Below are 17,810 nucleotides of genomic sequence, written 5' to 3'. Positions count from 1 at the left end.
AAAAAAAAGCAACAGAGACTTGCATATTCTGGGCCAAAGTGGAAGAGTAGAGTACAATTGTTTTGCACGCGCCAGTGATGTTTGGTCTTTCGCTCTGGATTCTACTTGTTCCTCCTGCCTGTTTGCGTTCTGCGTATTCCCTCCAAGTAAGTAAAGGTGTAAGTGACGCGCTCCCACTGTGTTGGTCTTGACAGACGGAGGGCAAAGTGGTGATGACCGCTGATTCCTGCTCGACGTGCTGCGCAGTTTTCTCCATTCTGGGTATTGTCCACCTCCTCCTGTTTGGCGGCATGTTTCGCTCACGCGCAGTTTCGTTCCACATCACAAGTGTAGAAAATGGCTGGGACATCGATGAGAAGGCACGTGCCTGCTTCAACGGCGCTATTTTCTACGGTCTGACGCTTTTTGTATCGGTCGTGGCGCGCATATATATACGGCGAAGTGCGGCCGCGAAGCAGGCACTGCTGGAGGAGCAGCGACGCCGCGAGCTGGCGGAGATGTCGGTGAAGTAGAGCGGTGAAGTGGCAGGCCCGCCGTTCTCTTGTCTCCCGTCGTCGTTGTGGGCACCTCGAGGGTTTTCTTTTTCCAACGGGAAAGGGCGCCATGGACGGTGCGCCCAGCATTATGTCTCTGCGGAAAGGAAACGAGGAGGAGATTGGAAGGGGAAAGCTGGCTCTAATTGTGTGTTTGTTCGTTTGTGGGTGCGTAATCGTTGTGTGAGAGGGAAATGACTGGAGAATAGCCTAATGACGAAGACAAAATGAGCGAACAGGTGGTGAACTCTGCTCTACAGAGACCTCATTTCCGCTTTTGTCCCTGTTACTGCTAAGTCATCCGTGCTTCTTCAATGTAGTTGCTACTTTTCTGATGGGAACTCTCGTGGATGCTGAGGTGGTGGCTCTTGCTGCTATTAGTGGGCCTTCCCTGCAGTTTTTTTTTTTTGTTCTGCTCCATTGGCTTTTCTTTTTTTGCGCGTGAAAGGGAAAGGCAAGTAGAAGAAACGCTTGCAGTAAGCTGGTGCGCGGCACATAGGGGAAGACAAACGTCGCTACTAGAATAGTATACGCAATGGACCAGTTTAAGCAGCCATTGGAGGGCATCTTCCGCGACGGTATCCCTGCACCGGTTCTTCGCGCCTTTGCGCCGCTGTACCAGGCTCTTCCGTCGCTCCAAGATGCCGTTACATCCAGCCGTGACTGTTACTACTGGCGTGCGAATCCTCTCAAATGTGTAGACGAAGATGTGCAAACCGTAACAGCATTTATGCAGGCGAGTGAAGCTTCATTCCGCCTCTGCCCGCAGCAAAGCGCCACCCTGCTCAAGTGTCATATGACGGAACCCGCCAAGGCGCTCTTCTTTTGCCGTGACGAAGAGTGGGAGTGGCGCACATGTCTGATGGACCAGACTGGCATTCGCTTCTGGCCCTACGCCAACGCCCCAGTGGGTGCTCCGTGGAGTAATGGCGGCCAAACCGAAGACTTCCATCTCGAAGACCGGTTCTTTTACGAAAATTTTTCTTGGTGGAGGCGCAAGGCGTCGATGCTTGCAGTGCGGCAGCGCGAGCTAGAGGTGCAGTCCCAGCGGAAACACTGGCTAGACGAGCAGAAGCAAAGTAGTAGCGCAGACTCGGCGCAATCGCTACTGCCGCCTAAACCGACCCTTGCCCCTATAGGAATTGACACAAACATCAATTAGCGAGGATAGTGACAAAGGGATATTAAGTAGCTGCACGTGGGGTATCGGAGAAACGGTGGCAGAATGCAACCGAAAAGTAGTGGATTCGTGTGAATCACACACACAAAATGTGGGGGTGAAATGGGAACTGGGGAAAAGGTCTTGGGGATTGATGTAGTAGTGAGTCTCTGAAGTAGTGAAGGGAAGAGCAACGACAATAGTGCAAAGGGAGAAAGAAATGTGCCAGTTTTTATTGCTTGCTTGCCCTAGGCTTGCGTGGGGTGCTCTTTGCGAAGGTCCCCCGTTGTTGTTCTTGTGGCGTGTTTATTGGTATTGTATGACTCCCCAGTACGAGGGAATTGGATGCGGGAGCGTTTGAGGAATACCTGTGGATCCACTTCCACACATTCACACACAGTATGAAGGGAACGTGTCTCTTTTAATGGTGATATTGACGGTGCACACTGTTTCCTTCTCATTCCTTTTTTGCTTTGCCACAAAAGGGGAAGGGTTGACGACACCGCTCTCTGCTTCCTAAACCTTAGAGGGGGTTTTGGTTGGTTTGTTTTTATTCAGGTTTGTCTTGTGGGACTACGCGCACTTACGTTCGGATAACAGCCAACCCTTATAGTCTACTGTTACTGTCTTAGACGGGGCATATACCGTGAAGCGTATACATATTCGAATACAAGTACGCTACATATATATACAGAGAGAGAGAGAGAGAGATAGTGTGTGTGTGTGTGTGTGTGTGTGTGTGTGAGAAAGAGAGAGCCCAAGTGGCTTTGATTTCGTGTAGATGTCGGTGATGAACCTATCCCCATCGGCTGCAAGAGTTTTGACCGGCAGACTTCATTCCCCAGTGGGTGTCGTCGTGGAGGAAACGTCGCCGTCCCCCGTGGAGCCGCGCCCCCGCTCCGCCTCCTTTAGTGCCAGCAAAGGATTTCCATCTGTTGTTCTTGCGGGTCCGTCGCCGCCGTCTTCGTCGTCGGCGGCGTCGCAGCACGGAAGTGGGCCGGAGTTCTTCGCTGACGATACCAGTGTCAGCGAGGCGGAGCGCGCGTGGGCGTCGCGGCAGCAGAGGGGTGGCGGAGAGCAGGCACGGCTGGGCCAGGGCGGCATCCTGCAACCCATGGAGGCGCGGACCCCAAAGGAAGGGACCGTAACGGAAAGGACGTCCCCGACGTGTATGAGTAACTGCCCGCGCAGTCCAAGCAGCGCCGCCGGAAGGTACGAGGAGGCGATGGAGGCACAGACAGGGCCTGGGAACTTCTCTCCAACGTGCTTCTACAGCAATGGCTCCATAGCTCCTAATGACGTGGGTGCCGGGAGGAGCCACAGCATGGTAGTGTGGAATGAGGTGGATGGGGCCCATCTCGTCGGTATCAGTGACGATCTTCCGGTGGTGGAAGATGACTCATGGGCGAAAAAAGAAAAGAATACACCTGTTGTAGCTGTGACTCCATCGAAATCGCCCAGTTTGCAATTGTTTGCAAATCGCACCAACGAGTCGTGCATACAATACGGAAAGCCAAAGGCTCTGCTTGCACCGGTTGGCATCAACACGAGCCACAGCAGCGAGTCGCAACAGTGTGCTATACATTACCGAAAGGACATTTTCTCATCCACCATAGCAGGGGGAGGAGATGAGTTGCCGCGCGTCCAGAAGTCCCCTCTCTCCTTTATTGTGACAACGGGGGGTTCGGCTAGCGGGCGTAAGACGCGAGGTATGCGCAATGGAAGTGAGTTTGATACAACGGAAAGACGTGGTATCTTGCATGACAATGCGCAGCGCCGTGGCGAGGCCGGGGAAGAGCCGGTACTGCTTAGTGCGGTTCTTGATCGTGGCTGGGGATCCATGTGCGAAGAGGATGTCGCGTTTTGGAAGCGTCGCTGCATTCTGGCAGAGCAAAAACTTGCTGTTGCTGTTCAACGCATTAGTGAGCACTTCTCTTCTACGGCTGCAACGGCAGGGTCGCAGTCGTGCACATCCTCGCCCCCGGAGGAAAAAGAATCTTCAAACTGCACCACACTAGTCTCCGAGGTGGGGCTGGGGAATAAACATCTCCGGAAGGCGCCGCCACAGAACCAGGTGGAATCTGTGAGGCTTTGGGAGGGAAATGGAGAAATGAAGGCGACAAGCAACACAGTGACCACACGAGGCGCAACCAGCGGTGCTGTTGTGCCGAAAAACAGACCCAAAAAGGTGGTCGAGTCAAAAATAGACAATGAGAGGACGGAGCTAGAAAATTTGGTGACACGCCTGCGCCTCGAACGCGACACACTCAAGGATGAGTTGAATAAACAAACTGTCCGCAACGAGGACTTGGAAACTCGTCTTCTTGCGAAGGAGGAGCAACAGGAGGCCCAGCGAGAGGAGTGGCTCACGCAAAAGGAGAAACTCAGGGAGAAGCAGGAACAGCTGGCGGTCGCGCTGCGCCAGGCCCACCTTAACGTCTCCAGCACGGCAGAGCAGATTGGGCAGAGGGAGGAGGAGTTACAGACTGCCCGGACACTACGGTGTGCTGCTGAAGCCGAGCTGGCGGCGGTCAATAAGGAGTTGCGGGAGATGAAGAAAACAAATGAACGACAATTAGAGGATGGTCGGAAACTGCAGATGCAGCTGAAGCAACTTGAGGCTGATAATCAGTCATACGGTAGCAAGAACGTCACAGAGACCAGTAAGAATGACAGCAGGGATTATGTCATTTTGAGGGGTGCCTTGCTTGAGCGCACGGAACAGCAGCTGCAACGTGTGTTGGCTGCGTTGCAGCGCGGCGAGGCACGCAGAACATGGGTTGCATCACAGCTTTCAGAGGTGATGAAGTGTGTGAATGCGACATGGACGGAAAAAGAAGACTTTTTGTCTGTCGAGACAAAGGTGCAGCAGCTTGTGCACTCACTGGAGGCGCTTGTTGGATCAAGGATGAAAGTAACAAACGACGGGTGGGAAACTCCGACAATTGAAGACGTGACGTGTGATAAACCATTGATGACCACAGGCGCCGACTGCAGTGCCGCAGACCTCCTCAGTCTTGCGCAAGAAGGTGTCTCTCGCCTGGAATTGTGGTCAGATGCATTCCAGCAGCGTTATTTTGAGCTAAAGGAGGAGCTCAAAGTTGTTCGAGCGGATCGCAACGAGCTTGTAGGGCAACAAAGCCAACGGGTACGGAATTTGCAACAACAGCTATTGACTGCGGAACAGGAGGTGACACGTCTTATGCTATCCATTGGAGAACGCGACGAGACGATCCGGCGAATGAAGGAGGAAAGTCGTGTGGTGATGCCTAGCCAAGAGCCCACATCAACGGTGGCGCCGCCGTCACGGGGTGCAGAGTTGCAGGCCGCAAGGGAGAAGATTGCCGCCATGCAGGCCGCTCACCGCGTCGACCTGGAGCGAGTCGTGGAGCACATGGGACAGCAGGCAGAGGAGTTTGGTCGCACACTACAGGCCGCGCGTGAGGAGGCGATGGAGATGATGATGAGTTCGCAAAGGGAAGAACTTGAGCTAGCGGAGAGGCGTAATTCCGCGATGCAGGAGCAACTGCAACGCCTCCGCGAGGAGCGTGAGATGAATCGGCGCGTCCAGGACGAGTGTCTGGGCGCACTGCGTTCGCAGCTCAACAAGACGCGAGGTGAACTCGCTGCGAAGGAAGGCGCTCTGCGAATCGCTCTGCAAGTCCAACTGGGACAGAGCGAAAGGTGGCGCCAACAGCTATCTAATGAGCGGGAGGTACACACACCAGAGGCGTTGGTGGTATCGCCCACAACACCTGGTCCGATCGTGACATCAATTCCGTCATTGACCAATGACAAACGCAACGAAGGCACTCCACTGGAGCCTGCTGAGGAGCTGCTTGTTCCTGAAACCCGGCGGCCTGGTGCCATTTTGGCTTGCGAAGAAGCAGAACCGTCCCGACCTACCGTGAGGGGTCCCTCTGCGCGACGGACAGTGACGTTTTCACCAGATGTTATATTTGTAGAGGATCATCAAACCTACTCTACCTCCTCCTCGTCGGGTGGCCTGGCCTCACGATCCCCGTCCTCCAGCGGTTCCTCCGCTTCGTCACCGGGGGCGGACTCCGGTGAGCGCCACGACAGTGGCCACGTCATCCATCGAGGCGTGATGCGCAGGCACCAGGAGGTGTGGATGCAACAAGCAGAGCTGATGGGAATACCACCTGGGGAAGAATAGCCTTCCCTGCTTGGTGCATGCATGTGACCTTTTGTCGTTTGTTGTGCGTTTATTGGGTTTTTTTTTCTTTGTTTTGTTCGCATACAAGGACGTGAAAGTTAGTTTCTGTACTGTAGCGAAATGCAATGAAATGTTGAGAAGTGTGTATAGAATTAGAATCACAGTTTCCACCACGGTGCAGCGTTGTCTGTAAAGTGGTACGTCGCTACGATGCGCGGCCTTCTGCAAATGTGTTTTATTTGTCTTACTACTCAGGTGCCCCCGCGGTTGAGGTACTGCCCCGATTCCATTCTTATCGCTTATCCATGGCTCTATAAATGGGTGAGGGAGTTGATAATCATAGACGCACAATTGGTTGTTTGATGTACGCTTGAGGTTGTGAATCCCTTTCAGTTAAATGATCTTGGGAAAGCAATTCTGTGTATAAATGATTTTTTACTCCGATTTTTTTTGTTTTTGGGTGTTGCTTTGATGAATAGTGGTGGGGCGGACGAATTGCCATGCGGCGAGCCGTGAGGTGGTGCTGGCACTCGCTTGTGGCGTCTCCTCAGAGGTACAGTGGCGGCTGTCGCTACATCCATCATCCATTGGTGGGTGACCAGCGTGGCAGAAACCAGGCGAACATTGGCACAACTGCACCAGAGAGATCTCCGGCAACTGTGACGCTGAATGCATTGTCAATCGCAGTTCGTCGCTTCCTAGAGCATTCGCCAGGTCGTTGGTGGGAGGCGTCTGGTGGCATGGACACACTTTTTACAATTCTTCTTGACCAGCAGTACACGAAAAAAGAAGGGGAAAGTGGCGCGCTGCATCCACTCCTTTGTGTGGAGATTATGAGGAAGCTGGGGTGCAGTGTATGGGTTAACACCACTACCAGCAGCAGCAGCAGTAGTGACGGTTGCGGCGGGTGGGCGCGACGTTCCGGCCTGTCGGCGGAGGCCATCGGAAAACTTGCGAAGTGCGTGCTGCAGCCACTGCTCCCCCACTCCCTCACGCACCCAATGGTTCGGCCTCTCCTTCCCGTGATGGTGGAGTGGTTGACCTGCATTTCTGACTTCCCACTCCACCTCTGGCTGCCGCAGCTCTCGCTCTACCTCGACGACCTCACCGTGGTAAGCACTGAAGACGCTTCTGGCAAAGGCCCTCCACCAGAGTTTTTGTTGCGGTACCTGGCCCAAAAAATCCCGCGGGTCAGTGCGGCGGAAGACCCATTATGTCAAACACCGCAGGAAGTTGAGCAAGCGCTTGACAAGATGTTGCAACTCCTTGTACAGAGGCAAGGTAAACCTCCGTGTTCAGAGGGGACTCCGCAGAACGTCTCACCTTCTCTTGCTGTGGCAGATGAAGGTCTATCTGAGTGCCTTTTTTGGCAAGGTGAGACCCCTTTGCTCCTGCACGAGTCCATTCGTGAGGCATACGGGCGTATGTATCATGCCCAAAGGCATCTGGAGGATGGGGCTGGTGGAGGGGAAGTTTGTGTAGGACGTGAACTTCACACCGTGTTTCCGCTGCCGATTTTGGACGACGACACATTTCGCCGTTTTCTTCTGCGTCTGCTTGCGCTCTCCGCATATTCTGAGTCAGAAAAAGTTGCAGAGGTTCCCTTCAACCGCGTGGTGTTGGTTGAGCCTATCCTGCGGCTGGAAGACACATCACTCGTCCTGCGCCTCATTACGCCGCTCTCGGAGTTTGTGACGGCTATAACTGATAACCGTTTCTCTTCCCCCCTATGTCTTTCGTTTACTGGGATTTCGACGGTTATTTACCATGCAATTGGCGAATTGCAACGTCTGCAGAAGTGCCCGAACCGTCATCGCTACGCGTTGTTGCCTCACAAGCCGCGCATTCACACTCTCAAAGCGCTCTGTGAGGGGCTGCTGAGCGATGTGCAACGGAAGCAGCAACAGAAGGAAAATCAACCACACAATACCAAAAGTGCCACTTTTCCTGGAGTACCATTGCTGCATCAGGTGCAAGTACTTCAGTCGTTCTGCCGTGCAACGCGGCGTCTTGTGGGGGTGGTGATGACACAGAAGACTACCAGTCTTCTTGAAGAAGGGCCCGAGGGGTCTGCATTGCATGCGGGAGGCGCTAAGCCAAGGCATGGTGACCTGACGGCTATCCTCCGAAACACCGCCTACCGTGTGCTGGAGACGTCTCTTCTGCGATACTACAAGGCTCTTGATGAATGGTCAACGTTGCCGTCCTTGGGAGCTGACGATGACAGCAACGACCCTGTGGCGGTTGCAGTGGCGGAAATTAAACACCACACAGACGGCCGCGCAACACTCTTTACCGCGCGGCATCTGTTGCAACACCCAATGCGTCAAGACGTGACGGCCGTCGTGGAGGGGCTTCGACTCGTGGCGATACAGGCGTTAGTGCTGCACTCGCAACACTGCGAGGAGTGGCTCATGGGGAATTACAACACGGCCGTCGCAGGCGCCTTTTTCGCTGTGTGGCATCGGGTAATGGAGCGCGTTACCATGACGCCGACAGAAGAGGCGGAGCAGGAGAAAGAGGAGTCACATGCCATACTGCGAGAAACGCAACGCAGCATGTGTGGGAGGTTGCTGTGGACAATGCTACTGTTACACCAACGTTATTGTTCATGCTGTGCATCTCGAACGGCACATTTAGAAGTGGGCGGCAGAGCCGCTTTAAGCTGTGTTTTGCTCCGTTCACTGCTGGAGCTGCTTACGTCATGTAATACATGCACGGAACTCGCAAGTTTTGGCTGGCCCCTTCCTCTTTACGGTGCGGACGCCACCAATGCGAAAGAGAAGGAGGAGGAGGAGTGGCAGCGTGATGTGGATTATCTGTGGACGAGGCAAATTGTGTACCCACCGTCGGAAACTCTTATTTGCGGTTGTAGTGCGAAATGGGAACTGCAGGAAGAGTTATCGTTTCTGACTAGCGGCAAGAGTGGCACCTGGCGGTGGCTGGGAACGACGAGGGCCGTGCGCGACGCGGTGGTGGATGCGGAGCGTGGTGTGCGCTATGATGGGTACCTTCTCCCATGGTCAACAGTAGCGCACAGCCGTCACCCGTTGCGGTTTTACGATGAAAGTGGCGAGTCTGTTGCTGCTGCATTGGCGTTTGATGCTGTTGTTGAGTCACTGCTGCTCCGGCTGAAAGGCATCGTTCCGGTGCTCCGCGTGGTTAGTATTGCGGAGGAAGCGATGTTCTTTCGCGACATGACGTGTACTCTGGAGCTGCCGTTGGGCTCTGGAGTCGTGGTTGCATGCCCTGAGGCGCTTCAGCGGAAGCAGAGGCCAAACAAAGGCGTTGTTGGTTTCGCGAGAGGTGAAGAAAATGATGCCGATGCTGGCGGCGGCGATGACGACGACGACGACGACTGTCTCGATTAAGGACTGAACGCATGTCTTGTCGTAATAGGGCGCCACTTGCTCACCCTTATTTACTTTTAACGAGAATATAATCCTCCACAGGGGCGTCACCATATTCTTCTTTCTATTCACTCGCTAGGTGTTGAAAGGAGAGAGGAAGTAGGGAAGATGTTGCGTCTCTCGATTGCACTTCGTCATAAGATACGAGATCGCGGTGGAAACATGCATAACTTTGCGTTCGACACCATGACGAAGGTGTATCGGGATGCGATGTATACCAGTGACAAGAGGTATGCCGGGAACCCCATGTATCCGGAACATGACAAGGCTAGCGTCACCGGTGCTGCTCTCGCTGGAACTTCTGTACTTCCACAGGAGTCCCTGCAGGCACAGCCAGAAAGAAATACCGCAACGACCGGCAGTAACTCTTCTACATCTCCAGTAGATGGCATGCGCCGGGCCCCGAGGCGCAGCGGGGTGCAGTTGGAAATCTTAGGCCTCTATCGTGATCTTCTGAGGGAGACTCGGCGGATGGAGGACCCGCAGACACGGGAAAATCTACGTCGGTTTATTCGTGCCGAGTTCAGCGCAAATAGCGACATTCCACGCAAGTTTGTCACACGCATCGAGTGGCAGCTCCACCATGGGAGGAACAAGCTTGAGGAATTGCGCGGCATGCGATCAGACACAAAGTTCTCCTTTATGCGGTAATGTTGTGGTGTTGCTGGGGAGAGGGAGTGTGGCCAATTGGGTGAAAGGAGAGGGAGAGAGAAAAGGAGGGACAGAGGGCCTTTGCACCTCTGCAGTATATCCTTTCTCTATCACTTTCTTGTATTGCTCGTAATTTTTCTGTTGCGGAAGTGCTGCACACATTCACATAGACACGTACACTAACCCTAAGTCGAGAGTGCGTTGTCATTTTACTTATATTTAGGTGTGCATTGGGTTTTTTTTCTTGGTGTAGAGCTCAAGACGACGCTGTTAATGAAACGAGCTCGTGGCGTTCTGCTCCCATCAGTGCTGCAGCATTGGTGTGCGTTGGCGCGCAGCTCAAAGAGAGGGGCGCCTCTGCAGTTTGTTGCTGCCGCTATCAGTGGTCCATGTGCTCTTCACTGCGTGACACGGTGCCACTACCATGACTCCTACCACTGCACCTCTTGGGAGACGCGTAGTAGCGGTAAAGACACTTCCTCCGGCTTGTCCTCTTCTTCTTACCCCAACACAGAACAGGCGATCAAGGCCATCTCAAACATGTCATCGAGCGATTGTAAGGGTGAGGCGGAGATGCTGGCGGTCCTCCAGGCGCTGCACATGGACCTCCCCACCATCTCCCACGAGGACAAGCACACCGTGGAGGAGGCAAACAAGGAACTGGATCGATTTGGTACACCGTGCGTTGGCACCAAGAACATGTTCCTCAAGAGCAAAAAGGACGAGTTGGTGCTCGTAACAGCGCTGCACAACACCAAGACGAACATGAAGACGGTGCAAAGCGCATTAAATATCAAGGACCTCCGTTTCGCATCTGATGACATTCTGCGCGAAAACATGGGTGTTGTGAAGGGAAGTGTCACGCCATTGGCGCTCGTAAATGACACGTCAAAGAAAATCAAAGTGGTCCTGGACAAGGCGCTGATAGAAAGTCCCATTCCTGTTGTTCTGCATCCATGCCGTAATGACAAGAGCTCTCTAATAACGCCAAGGCAGCTACAGGATTTTTTGACCAAGCTTGAGTACACCTTTGTCGTGGTGGATTTCGCTGAGGAAGCCGCTTCTGGGCAGCCCGCTCCTACTGATAACGTGAAGGCGAAATCGGCACCCCCTAAACAGGGAACAGGGAAAAAGTCGTCTGCGACCGCTGCTGACACCGCTGATGCCTCAGGTGAAACAAAGTTGGGCATCATGGTGAAACGCGATGAGAACTTCTCGCAGTGGTACACTGAAGTGATCACCAAGGCGGAGATGATTGAGTATTATGATGTCTCAGGTTGCTACATCATTCGCCCGTGGGCCTACTTCATCTGGAGCCGCATCCAAAAATTCCTTGGCGGCCGTATCGAACAAATGGGCGTCGAAGACTGCTACTTCCCCATGTTTGTATCCAAAACATGCCTAGAACGGGAGAAGGACCACATTGAAGGTTTTGCGCCAGAAGTTGCGTGGGTAACAAAGGCTGGTGAAAAGGATCTTGAGGTGCCGGTCGCGATCCGCCCAACCAGTGAGACTGTCATGTACCCGTACTATGCCAAGTGGATTCGCTCACACCGCGATCTACCGCTACGACTGAATATGTGGAACAACGTTATCCGTTGGGAATTCTCACATCCCACGCCGTTCATCCGCACCCGCGAGTTCCTCTGGCAGGAGGGGCATTGTGCGTGGGCTACGGCTGAAGAGTGTGGGCGCGAGGTGCTGGAAGTCCTTGATAACTATGCCGCTGTCTACGAACAGCTTCTTGCTGTTCCAGTTGTGAAGGGTAAGAAGACGGAGAAGGAGAAGTTTGCCGGTGGCTACTACACCACGACTGTGGAGACATATATCGCTGCAGTGGGACGTGGCTGCCAGGGCGCGACAAGCCACAACCTTGGTCAGAACTTCGGTAAAATGTTCGATATTAAGTTCCAAGATCCAGAAAAGAATGATGGCTCCACCTTGATACCGTGGCAGAACTCCTGGGGACTGTCGACCCGAGTTATTGGTGTCATGATAATGGTGCACGGCGACGATCGCGGCATGGTGCTGCCGCCTCCCGTCGCCTCTGTCCAAGTTGTCATCATCCCTGTGGGCATCACGAAGGACACCACCGAACAAGAGCGCGTGGAGTTGCTTGAAAGCTGCAAGACCCTCGAAAAGGAGTTGGTGAGCGGTGGCATTCGTGCCAAGTCAGACCTGCGTGACAACTACAGCCCGGGGTGGCGTTTCAACCACTGGGAAGTGAAGGGGGTCCCAGTGCGTGTGGAGCTAGGACCGAGAGAGTTGGCGTCGCGGAAGCTTTCCCTTGTGCTGCGGTGCAATGGAAGCCGCCGCACTGTTACGTGGGATACTCAGCTGAGCAGCAACTTGTTGGCCCTCATGGAAGAAATTCACAACACCATGCTCTCGAAGGCTATAAAAGAGCGCCAGGAAAACACGAAACAGTTAACAGAGTGGAAGGACTTCACCCCCGCACTAAACAAGAAGGCCTTGGTGCTGGCGCCGTGGTGCGGCGAGATGTCCTGCGAGGACCAGGTAAAGAAGGATACCGCAGAGGAGTCCAAGGCGATGCAAAGCGAAGATGTGCGCGAAGACGAACGGGCTCCCAGTATGGGTGCGAAGACGCTCTGTATTCCGTTCGACCAGCCTGGGCCCATCGAGGGCAAGACCTGTATCTGCAAGAGCTGCGACAGGCCGGCGAAGGAGTGGGTGCTCTTTGGACGCAGTTACTAAGAAAAAAATCCAGAGGTTAAAGGCTGAAATGCGCTCCGAACGATACGCTGTTCTTTTCTTGTCGCTGGCCACGGCTTTGCTCTCTTTTTTTTTTTGTTGTTGTTGTTCTTCTGCCTCTGTCCGTGCGCTCCGAGGAAAAAAAGATAATAATGGGTGATGGGGGGTGCCGAGGGACACCTCAATGCCCGCATTTTGTTTCATTGACGAATGCAGGCGAGGGGTGGGTGGCACGGCCCGAGGGCCGGTGCACGGAGCAACAGGAACACTGAAGAAAGGGGAGGAAGTAAGAGTAACAAAGACAGAACGACAAAAAAAAAACAAAACGACACCAAAGTTGGCAACGACAACAACAACAACAAGAGATGCAATCGGCAGAGAAACACAAAACTTATCACCGGGATTGTAAAGAAGACTAAGGTCTCTTTATTAAAGAACATGAAAAAGAACAACGACATCCACAGCAACAACAACAAAAAAAAAAAGAAACTACAATAAATATATTATATATATTTGCTCAATCTCACTGTTACTTCGGATGCGTTTCGTTGCTGTTGAGTCGATCGCTCTTTGGCCTCCGCATGTTGCCCGTCAAGCTAAGTGAAGGGTACCTCTACAGATAAGCACACAGGCAGGTGATTACACCTACACATCGTAACGACAAAAAAAAAATCAACAACAGCAAAATAAAACAAAAAACACACACACATACGTACAAATATAAGGTCTCCGTTTCACTGATAGGTTGCTTTCTTATTACGCTTGCTCTGCTTGCATTTGCTCTTTCCATCACGGGAAGAGGAGAAGGTGCATAATTTTGTGCATCTCTTATTGTCGGGCGAACAGGCATTGCTTTTCGTCTAGCGNGGAAGAGGAGAAGGTGCATAATTTTGTGCATCTCTTATTGTCGGGCGAACAGGCATTGCTTTTCGTCTAGCGAAGAGCCCTGGCAGAAGCGGCCCGCGTCAGATACGAATTTGGGTTGACAGACTAGCCCAACAACAGACGTGTGAAAACACGAGCAAAACAAAATGAACACCGAGCCAAAGGAGGAGAAGGACACGACACTGTCGGAGCGTATTCGACAATTGCACCGGCGTATCGAGCGTGCGAAGCCGATTTTCAACCAGCATGAGAGAGGGGAACTGTGTGTGATGAACGATGACCAGCGGCGGCAAGTGAACATGTACCCGATGTGGCTCGAGGACCTCAAAGAGCTGAGGCAGGGTCGCTTGCCACCCGTGCGCACGTATCAGCCCCCAAAGGAGGAATTCACCACACATATCGAAAACACGAAGACGATGACAGACGTTGAAGAAGCTCCAACAGAGATGGTACAAGAAGCAGAGCCGGAACCGAATACCCTAGAGGAGGTGGAGGTACCGCGGTGTGAAAACGAACCAGTCGCTGTGGCGGATTACGAGGAGAATGTCGAGAACGATCAACAACAAGTGGACACCAAAGACAGGGAGAGGGACGGGCCGATAAAGCAGACTGACCCTGCTGACGGATTCGTCGGGGATCCTGAAGCCGACAAGGAACGCGTTGTTGGCCGTTTGTGCTCTCTTTTGCCACGAGCTCGTGAGTCCTTCCTGAAGAAATACATTGAAAGGATCACAGATACGAAAGAACTGCGTGGCGTCAAGAAGCGGTATGAGACGGCCAGTAACGTGCGCCAAAAGATTCTTAAGGGCTCCATTAGCCGTCCCTCTAAGGTGCAGCTGGATTTGGTCAGTGAATTGCCGGAGCTTCGCCGCACTCTGAATGTTCTCAAACAACATGAGAAGAAGGAGCAGCAGAGACTGACGCAGTTTTTCCTGCAACACCTCGAAGTAAAAGAAAAAGAGGAGGAGTTGGCGGTGGCGATGGCGGTGGAAAAAGAAGAAGAAAAAGAAAATGAGACAGATGAAGGGGAAGCTCTGCCATTATCCACGGAAGAGAAAACTCCGGCTGAGGAGAGGCATAACAGCGGTAACGGGATGGGGGAAGCTGACCCCTCCATGTTCCGTGCGCCAACACCCACTACCCATGTGATGGAGCAGGCTGGAGGCTCGGAAGCGAAAGTGCAAGCAGAGGCAGCAGCACTGTTGTCTTCACAGACAACAACACAATTAACGGAGCGAGCAGATGCGGGGAGGGTTGGAGATGACGGTACCCACCCACTGGGTTCTAGTGGACTGAATGGCATTACGAAGGTTCACGATGAGATTTTGCCGCAAGCTTCCCAACGAGGAGAGAGTGATGTGCAGGCTTTTTCTGTTTCCAGTAGAAGCAGTGTGTGCGAGTCTGCGACCGCCACGGCAGCGGCCACCTCTCCAGGTGTCAGTCACGGTGTTGGTGTGAGTAGCAGCAACAGTAGTGAAAAGGATAGAGGGCAGACACCCCAGAGTGTCATTGAGTGGTCTAGAGTGAAATACTTCAAGAACAGTGTGCGCCTGGAAATCAAGGCGGTGATACCTCCCCAAGAACGGAATCAACAAACGCAAAATAAGAGGAAAAGTTCGAGCCCATCTCAACGTCGGGATGATACTGCTGCTAATGCTCGCAAGAAGAAGAAACGCGCGGGTGCAAGGAATCGAATGACAGGAAAATCATCGCACTTGGTGATGGAGGAGTTAAAGTATGTTCAGCTGCATATGCCTTTTTCTGGTGGAGACGAGACTGCTGAGGTTTGTGAGAAGATCATCGATTCAGAGGAGTTGGAAACACGAGCAGCCACGGTGCTTCGAAGAATCGAGAGGGAATTTCAGTACATACAGCGGCACCCCGTTCCGCGTGTTGCTCTCGCTGGCTCTCGCGTATTGCGCAGCGGCGATAGTAGTAGTTACTCTTCTTGGAGGGGTGATGGGAGAAGCGAAGATACAACGATTGCCGAATGGCTCGTTCTTGTGTCCCCATCGGACGGGCCACTTGCAGGACAGGTTGTTCGCGTCATGGTGGCATTTTCACAGCAGTATCCGTTTGTTCCCCCGCTTGTCTACTCGACGGTGTTCCTACCGTTAACATCGGTTATGGTGTCCGAGAGTGGTCAAGCCAATACGCTTCGTCTGCCGTGGGTGTGCGCCACTTCCTCAGTGTGTGGAGGTAATGGCGTTCCCTATGTTAAATCTACTGTATGGCAATCGCACTACACCATGCACGGCTTGCTGACACAACTACAGAACTTCTTCGGTGAAGAGGCGTTTGCAACGTCCCGTGAGGCGCTTGGTGAGGAGCTGTACCGCCGCAGCGTTTGGGAGGCGCGGCTGGCGTGTGGGCGGCTGACAGCGAACTATCTTGCAGGTGGGGTGGACGGTGAGTTTCCCTTTCGTACGGCGCTAGAGGTGGCGAATGGTCCCTTTCTTGTTCTCTCCGCCACCGATGACAATGATGAATGCGGTGAGGCAAACAAAGAGGGGGTTGAGGAAGTACAGGAAAATGCAACCCCTCGAAACTCTGCAACCTGCTACTACGAGGAGGGAGTGCAGGGCGCTATTCATGGTCCGTTTGAGGGCTGTTGGGGTCACTTGCTCATGATGACTCCCACAGAAAACACCATTGGGGGTGTGAAGGAAGAAAACGATTCAACAATGCGGGGAGTCGTAGGCCCTGTTTTATCTATTCGCCTCGTGGCTTCTGCAGGAAAGTCACTACCCAAGTTGGAACTTATTGCTGTTTCTCAGCGATCGATATTGAAAAGAAAGGACAACTGGGCAGAGTCGATTCTCAAGCAGTGCCATGTAGAGGGAAAGGACGGTGATGGCAGGCAGCAGACACTCTCTGGATCAAACATTCTTGCACGGTTTCCTGTGAACCTAAACACTGATGATGAAGGAAGTACTGTTGTGTGTCTTTTTTTTGAAGATGATGGTGAGTCGCGCCCACCGCGTTGCGTGGAAAATGACGAATCACGTCTAACGCGCGTACACCTCCCCACGAACAGTGCCTTCCTTCAAAAGAAGCATGATTTGACCCCATTGGCGTGGGCCGTTGTACTGCGCGTCGCGGACGGAGACTTCTCTACCGCAATCTTCACCGTGCCAGCAGTGGGGAAAGAGACCGAGGAGATTGTTGTAGAATCAGAGATGAGGACTTCCCATGGCATTGCAGCGGTCGTAAAAGAAGCTGCGTCTCTCCACATGGAGTCTGCGAGTATCAATTGCGATTCGTCACTCTTTTGCGTAGCCTCGCTTGATACGGAGGCGGTGACGGAGCAGCTGGGGGTTATGTGTGAAGTGCGTCACCCGGTCCCTTCAACACACTGTTTTGTACCGGAAGAAGTCGTTGTGCTCCCCAATGTGGTTGTCGAGGAAGGCGTATTTGACGTGTACTTCCCCCCGGCATACAGTGGGAAGAAGTTCTTCATAAGTACTACGCCTGTTGCGTCCTGTACACTTTTCTTGCCCCTGGCGAAACCAGATACAGCACTGCAGGCAGAAACAATGAGCCGTCTCAAACTCAGCATCACGCAGTTGCACCGCAATCCAGACGCTTCTACGGCGTATACACCACCCTTAAAGGTAGCTGAGACGCTGCGTTTCTTTGTTCTTGCGTTAAGCGGCCTTGCGAGGCAATGGGCGGAGCTCCAGGGTGCCACAGAAGAAGAAAACGAAAAACGAATGCATCAATTGGAAACCGTGTACACGCGCATCTTGTGTACATTCGCGCAGCTTACCCGTGAAGAGACCGCGTTGGATGAATTGTGCCGAAACATATCCGCTACCAATGACCCGTTTAGGCTCTCACGGTCTCTTTGCAAGGCTTTGTGCAGAACAGGGGGGGATGATGAGGATGAGGAAGAGGGAACAGCTCTTGTGAAGTGGATTTTAGCATCCTGGTACACATGTACCGTGTGCAGCAAAACGGCAAACGATGCTGCTGACGCCAGCTCTACAACTACCACAGGAGCGATCAAAACGAACTGGGTCGCCAACACCACGAAATTTCTTAGACACTTGAACGAGAAAGGGAAAGAGAGCCTGGTGCCCGAGGCTCAGTTGCACGCCAAGCTTTGTGGTGCTGCCATAATAACTGAGTAAAATCTCGTATTGAGTCTGAAAAGGAAAATTGATTTTCTTTAAGATGTTTATAACGAAGAGTGAATATTTTTGCTTCAGGGTAGTGAACAACTCCTTTTTTTTTTACCCATTTTAAGACATGATTTGACGTCTGGCGTTCCCCCCCCCCCC

General features: G+C 52.9%; 7 protein-coding genes across 7 annotated transcripts; all 7 read left to right on the top strand.

The window, feature by feature from the left end:
- Positions 1–212: 212 nt before the first annotated feature.
- On the top strand, positions 213–512 carry DQ04_00171130 (hypothetical protein; the record flags this gene model as incomplete). The annotated part of the gene is made up of 1 exon (XM_009308348.1): positions 213–512. One exon carries the CDS (start codon positions 213–215, stop codon positions 510–512), a length of 300 nt encoding a protein of 99 aa, XP_009306623.1.
- A 556-nt stretch (positions 513–1,068) lies between these two features.
- Positions 1,069–1,695, top strand: DQ04_00171120 (hypothetical protein; the record flags this gene model as incomplete). The annotated part of the gene is made up of 1 exon (XM_009308347.1): positions 1,069–1,695. One exon carries the CDS (start codon positions 1,069–1,071, stop codon positions 1,693–1,695), a length of 627 nt encoding a protein of 208 aa, XP_009306622.1.
- Positions 1,696–2,473: 778 nt separating this feature from the next.
- DQ04_00171110 (hypothetical protein) lies at positions 2,474–5,869 on the top strand (the record flags this gene model as incomplete). Its single annotated transcript, XM_009308346.1, has 1 exon — positions 2,474–5,869. One exon carries the CDS (start codon positions 2,474–2,476, stop codon positions 5,867–5,869), a length of 3,396 nt encoding a protein of 1,131 aa, XP_009306621.1.
- Positions 5,870–6,369: 500 nt separating this feature from the next.
- On the top strand, positions 6,370–9,240 carry DQ04_00171100 (hypothetical protein; the record flags this gene model as incomplete). The annotated part of the gene is made up of 1 exon (XM_009308345.1): positions 6,370–9,240. One exon carries the CDS (start codon positions 6,370–6,372, stop codon positions 9,238–9,240), a length of 2,871 nt encoding a protein of 956 aa, XP_009306620.1.
- Positions 9,241–9,387: 147 nt separating this feature from the next.
- DQ04_00171090 (hypothetical protein) lies at positions 9,388–9,930 on the top strand (the record flags this gene model as incomplete). Its single annotated transcript, XM_009308344.1, has 1 exon — positions 9,388–9,930. One exon carries the CDS (start codon positions 9,388–9,390, stop codon positions 9,928–9,930), a length of 543 nt encoding a protein of 180 aa, XP_009306619.1.
- Positions 9,931–10,203: 273 nt separating this feature from the next.
- On the top strand, positions 10,204–12,645 carry DQ04_00171080 (prolyl-tRNA synthetase; the record flags this gene model as incomplete). The annotated part of the gene is made up of 1 exon (XM_009308343.1): positions 10,204–12,645. The coding sequence occupies one exon, from the start codon at positions 10,204–10,206 to the stop codon at positions 12,643–12,645; it is 2,442 nt and encodes an 813-aa protein (XP_009306618.1).
- A 1,028-nt stretch (positions 12,646–13,673) lies between these two features.
- Positions 13,674–17,660, top strand: DQ04_00171070 (hypothetical protein; the record flags this gene model as incomplete). The annotated part of the gene is made up of 1 exon (XM_009308342.1): positions 13,674–17,660. One exon carries the CDS (start codon positions 13,674–13,676, stop codon positions 17,658–17,660), a length of 3,987 nt encoding a protein of 1,328 aa, XP_009306617.1.
- Between the last annotated feature and the right edge of the window lie 150 nt (positions 17,661–17,810).

This window comes from Trypanosoma grayi, assembly GCF_000691245.1.
Source record: "Trypanosoma grayi strain ANR4 Tgr_17_V1, whole genome shotgun sequence".
In the NCBI taxonomy this organism is placed as follows: Eukaryota; Euglenozoa; class Kinetoplastea; order Trypanosomatida; family Trypanosomatidae; genus Trypanosoma; species Trypanosoma grayi.
This window is presented reverse-complemented; position numbering and strand designations above follow the sequence as displayed.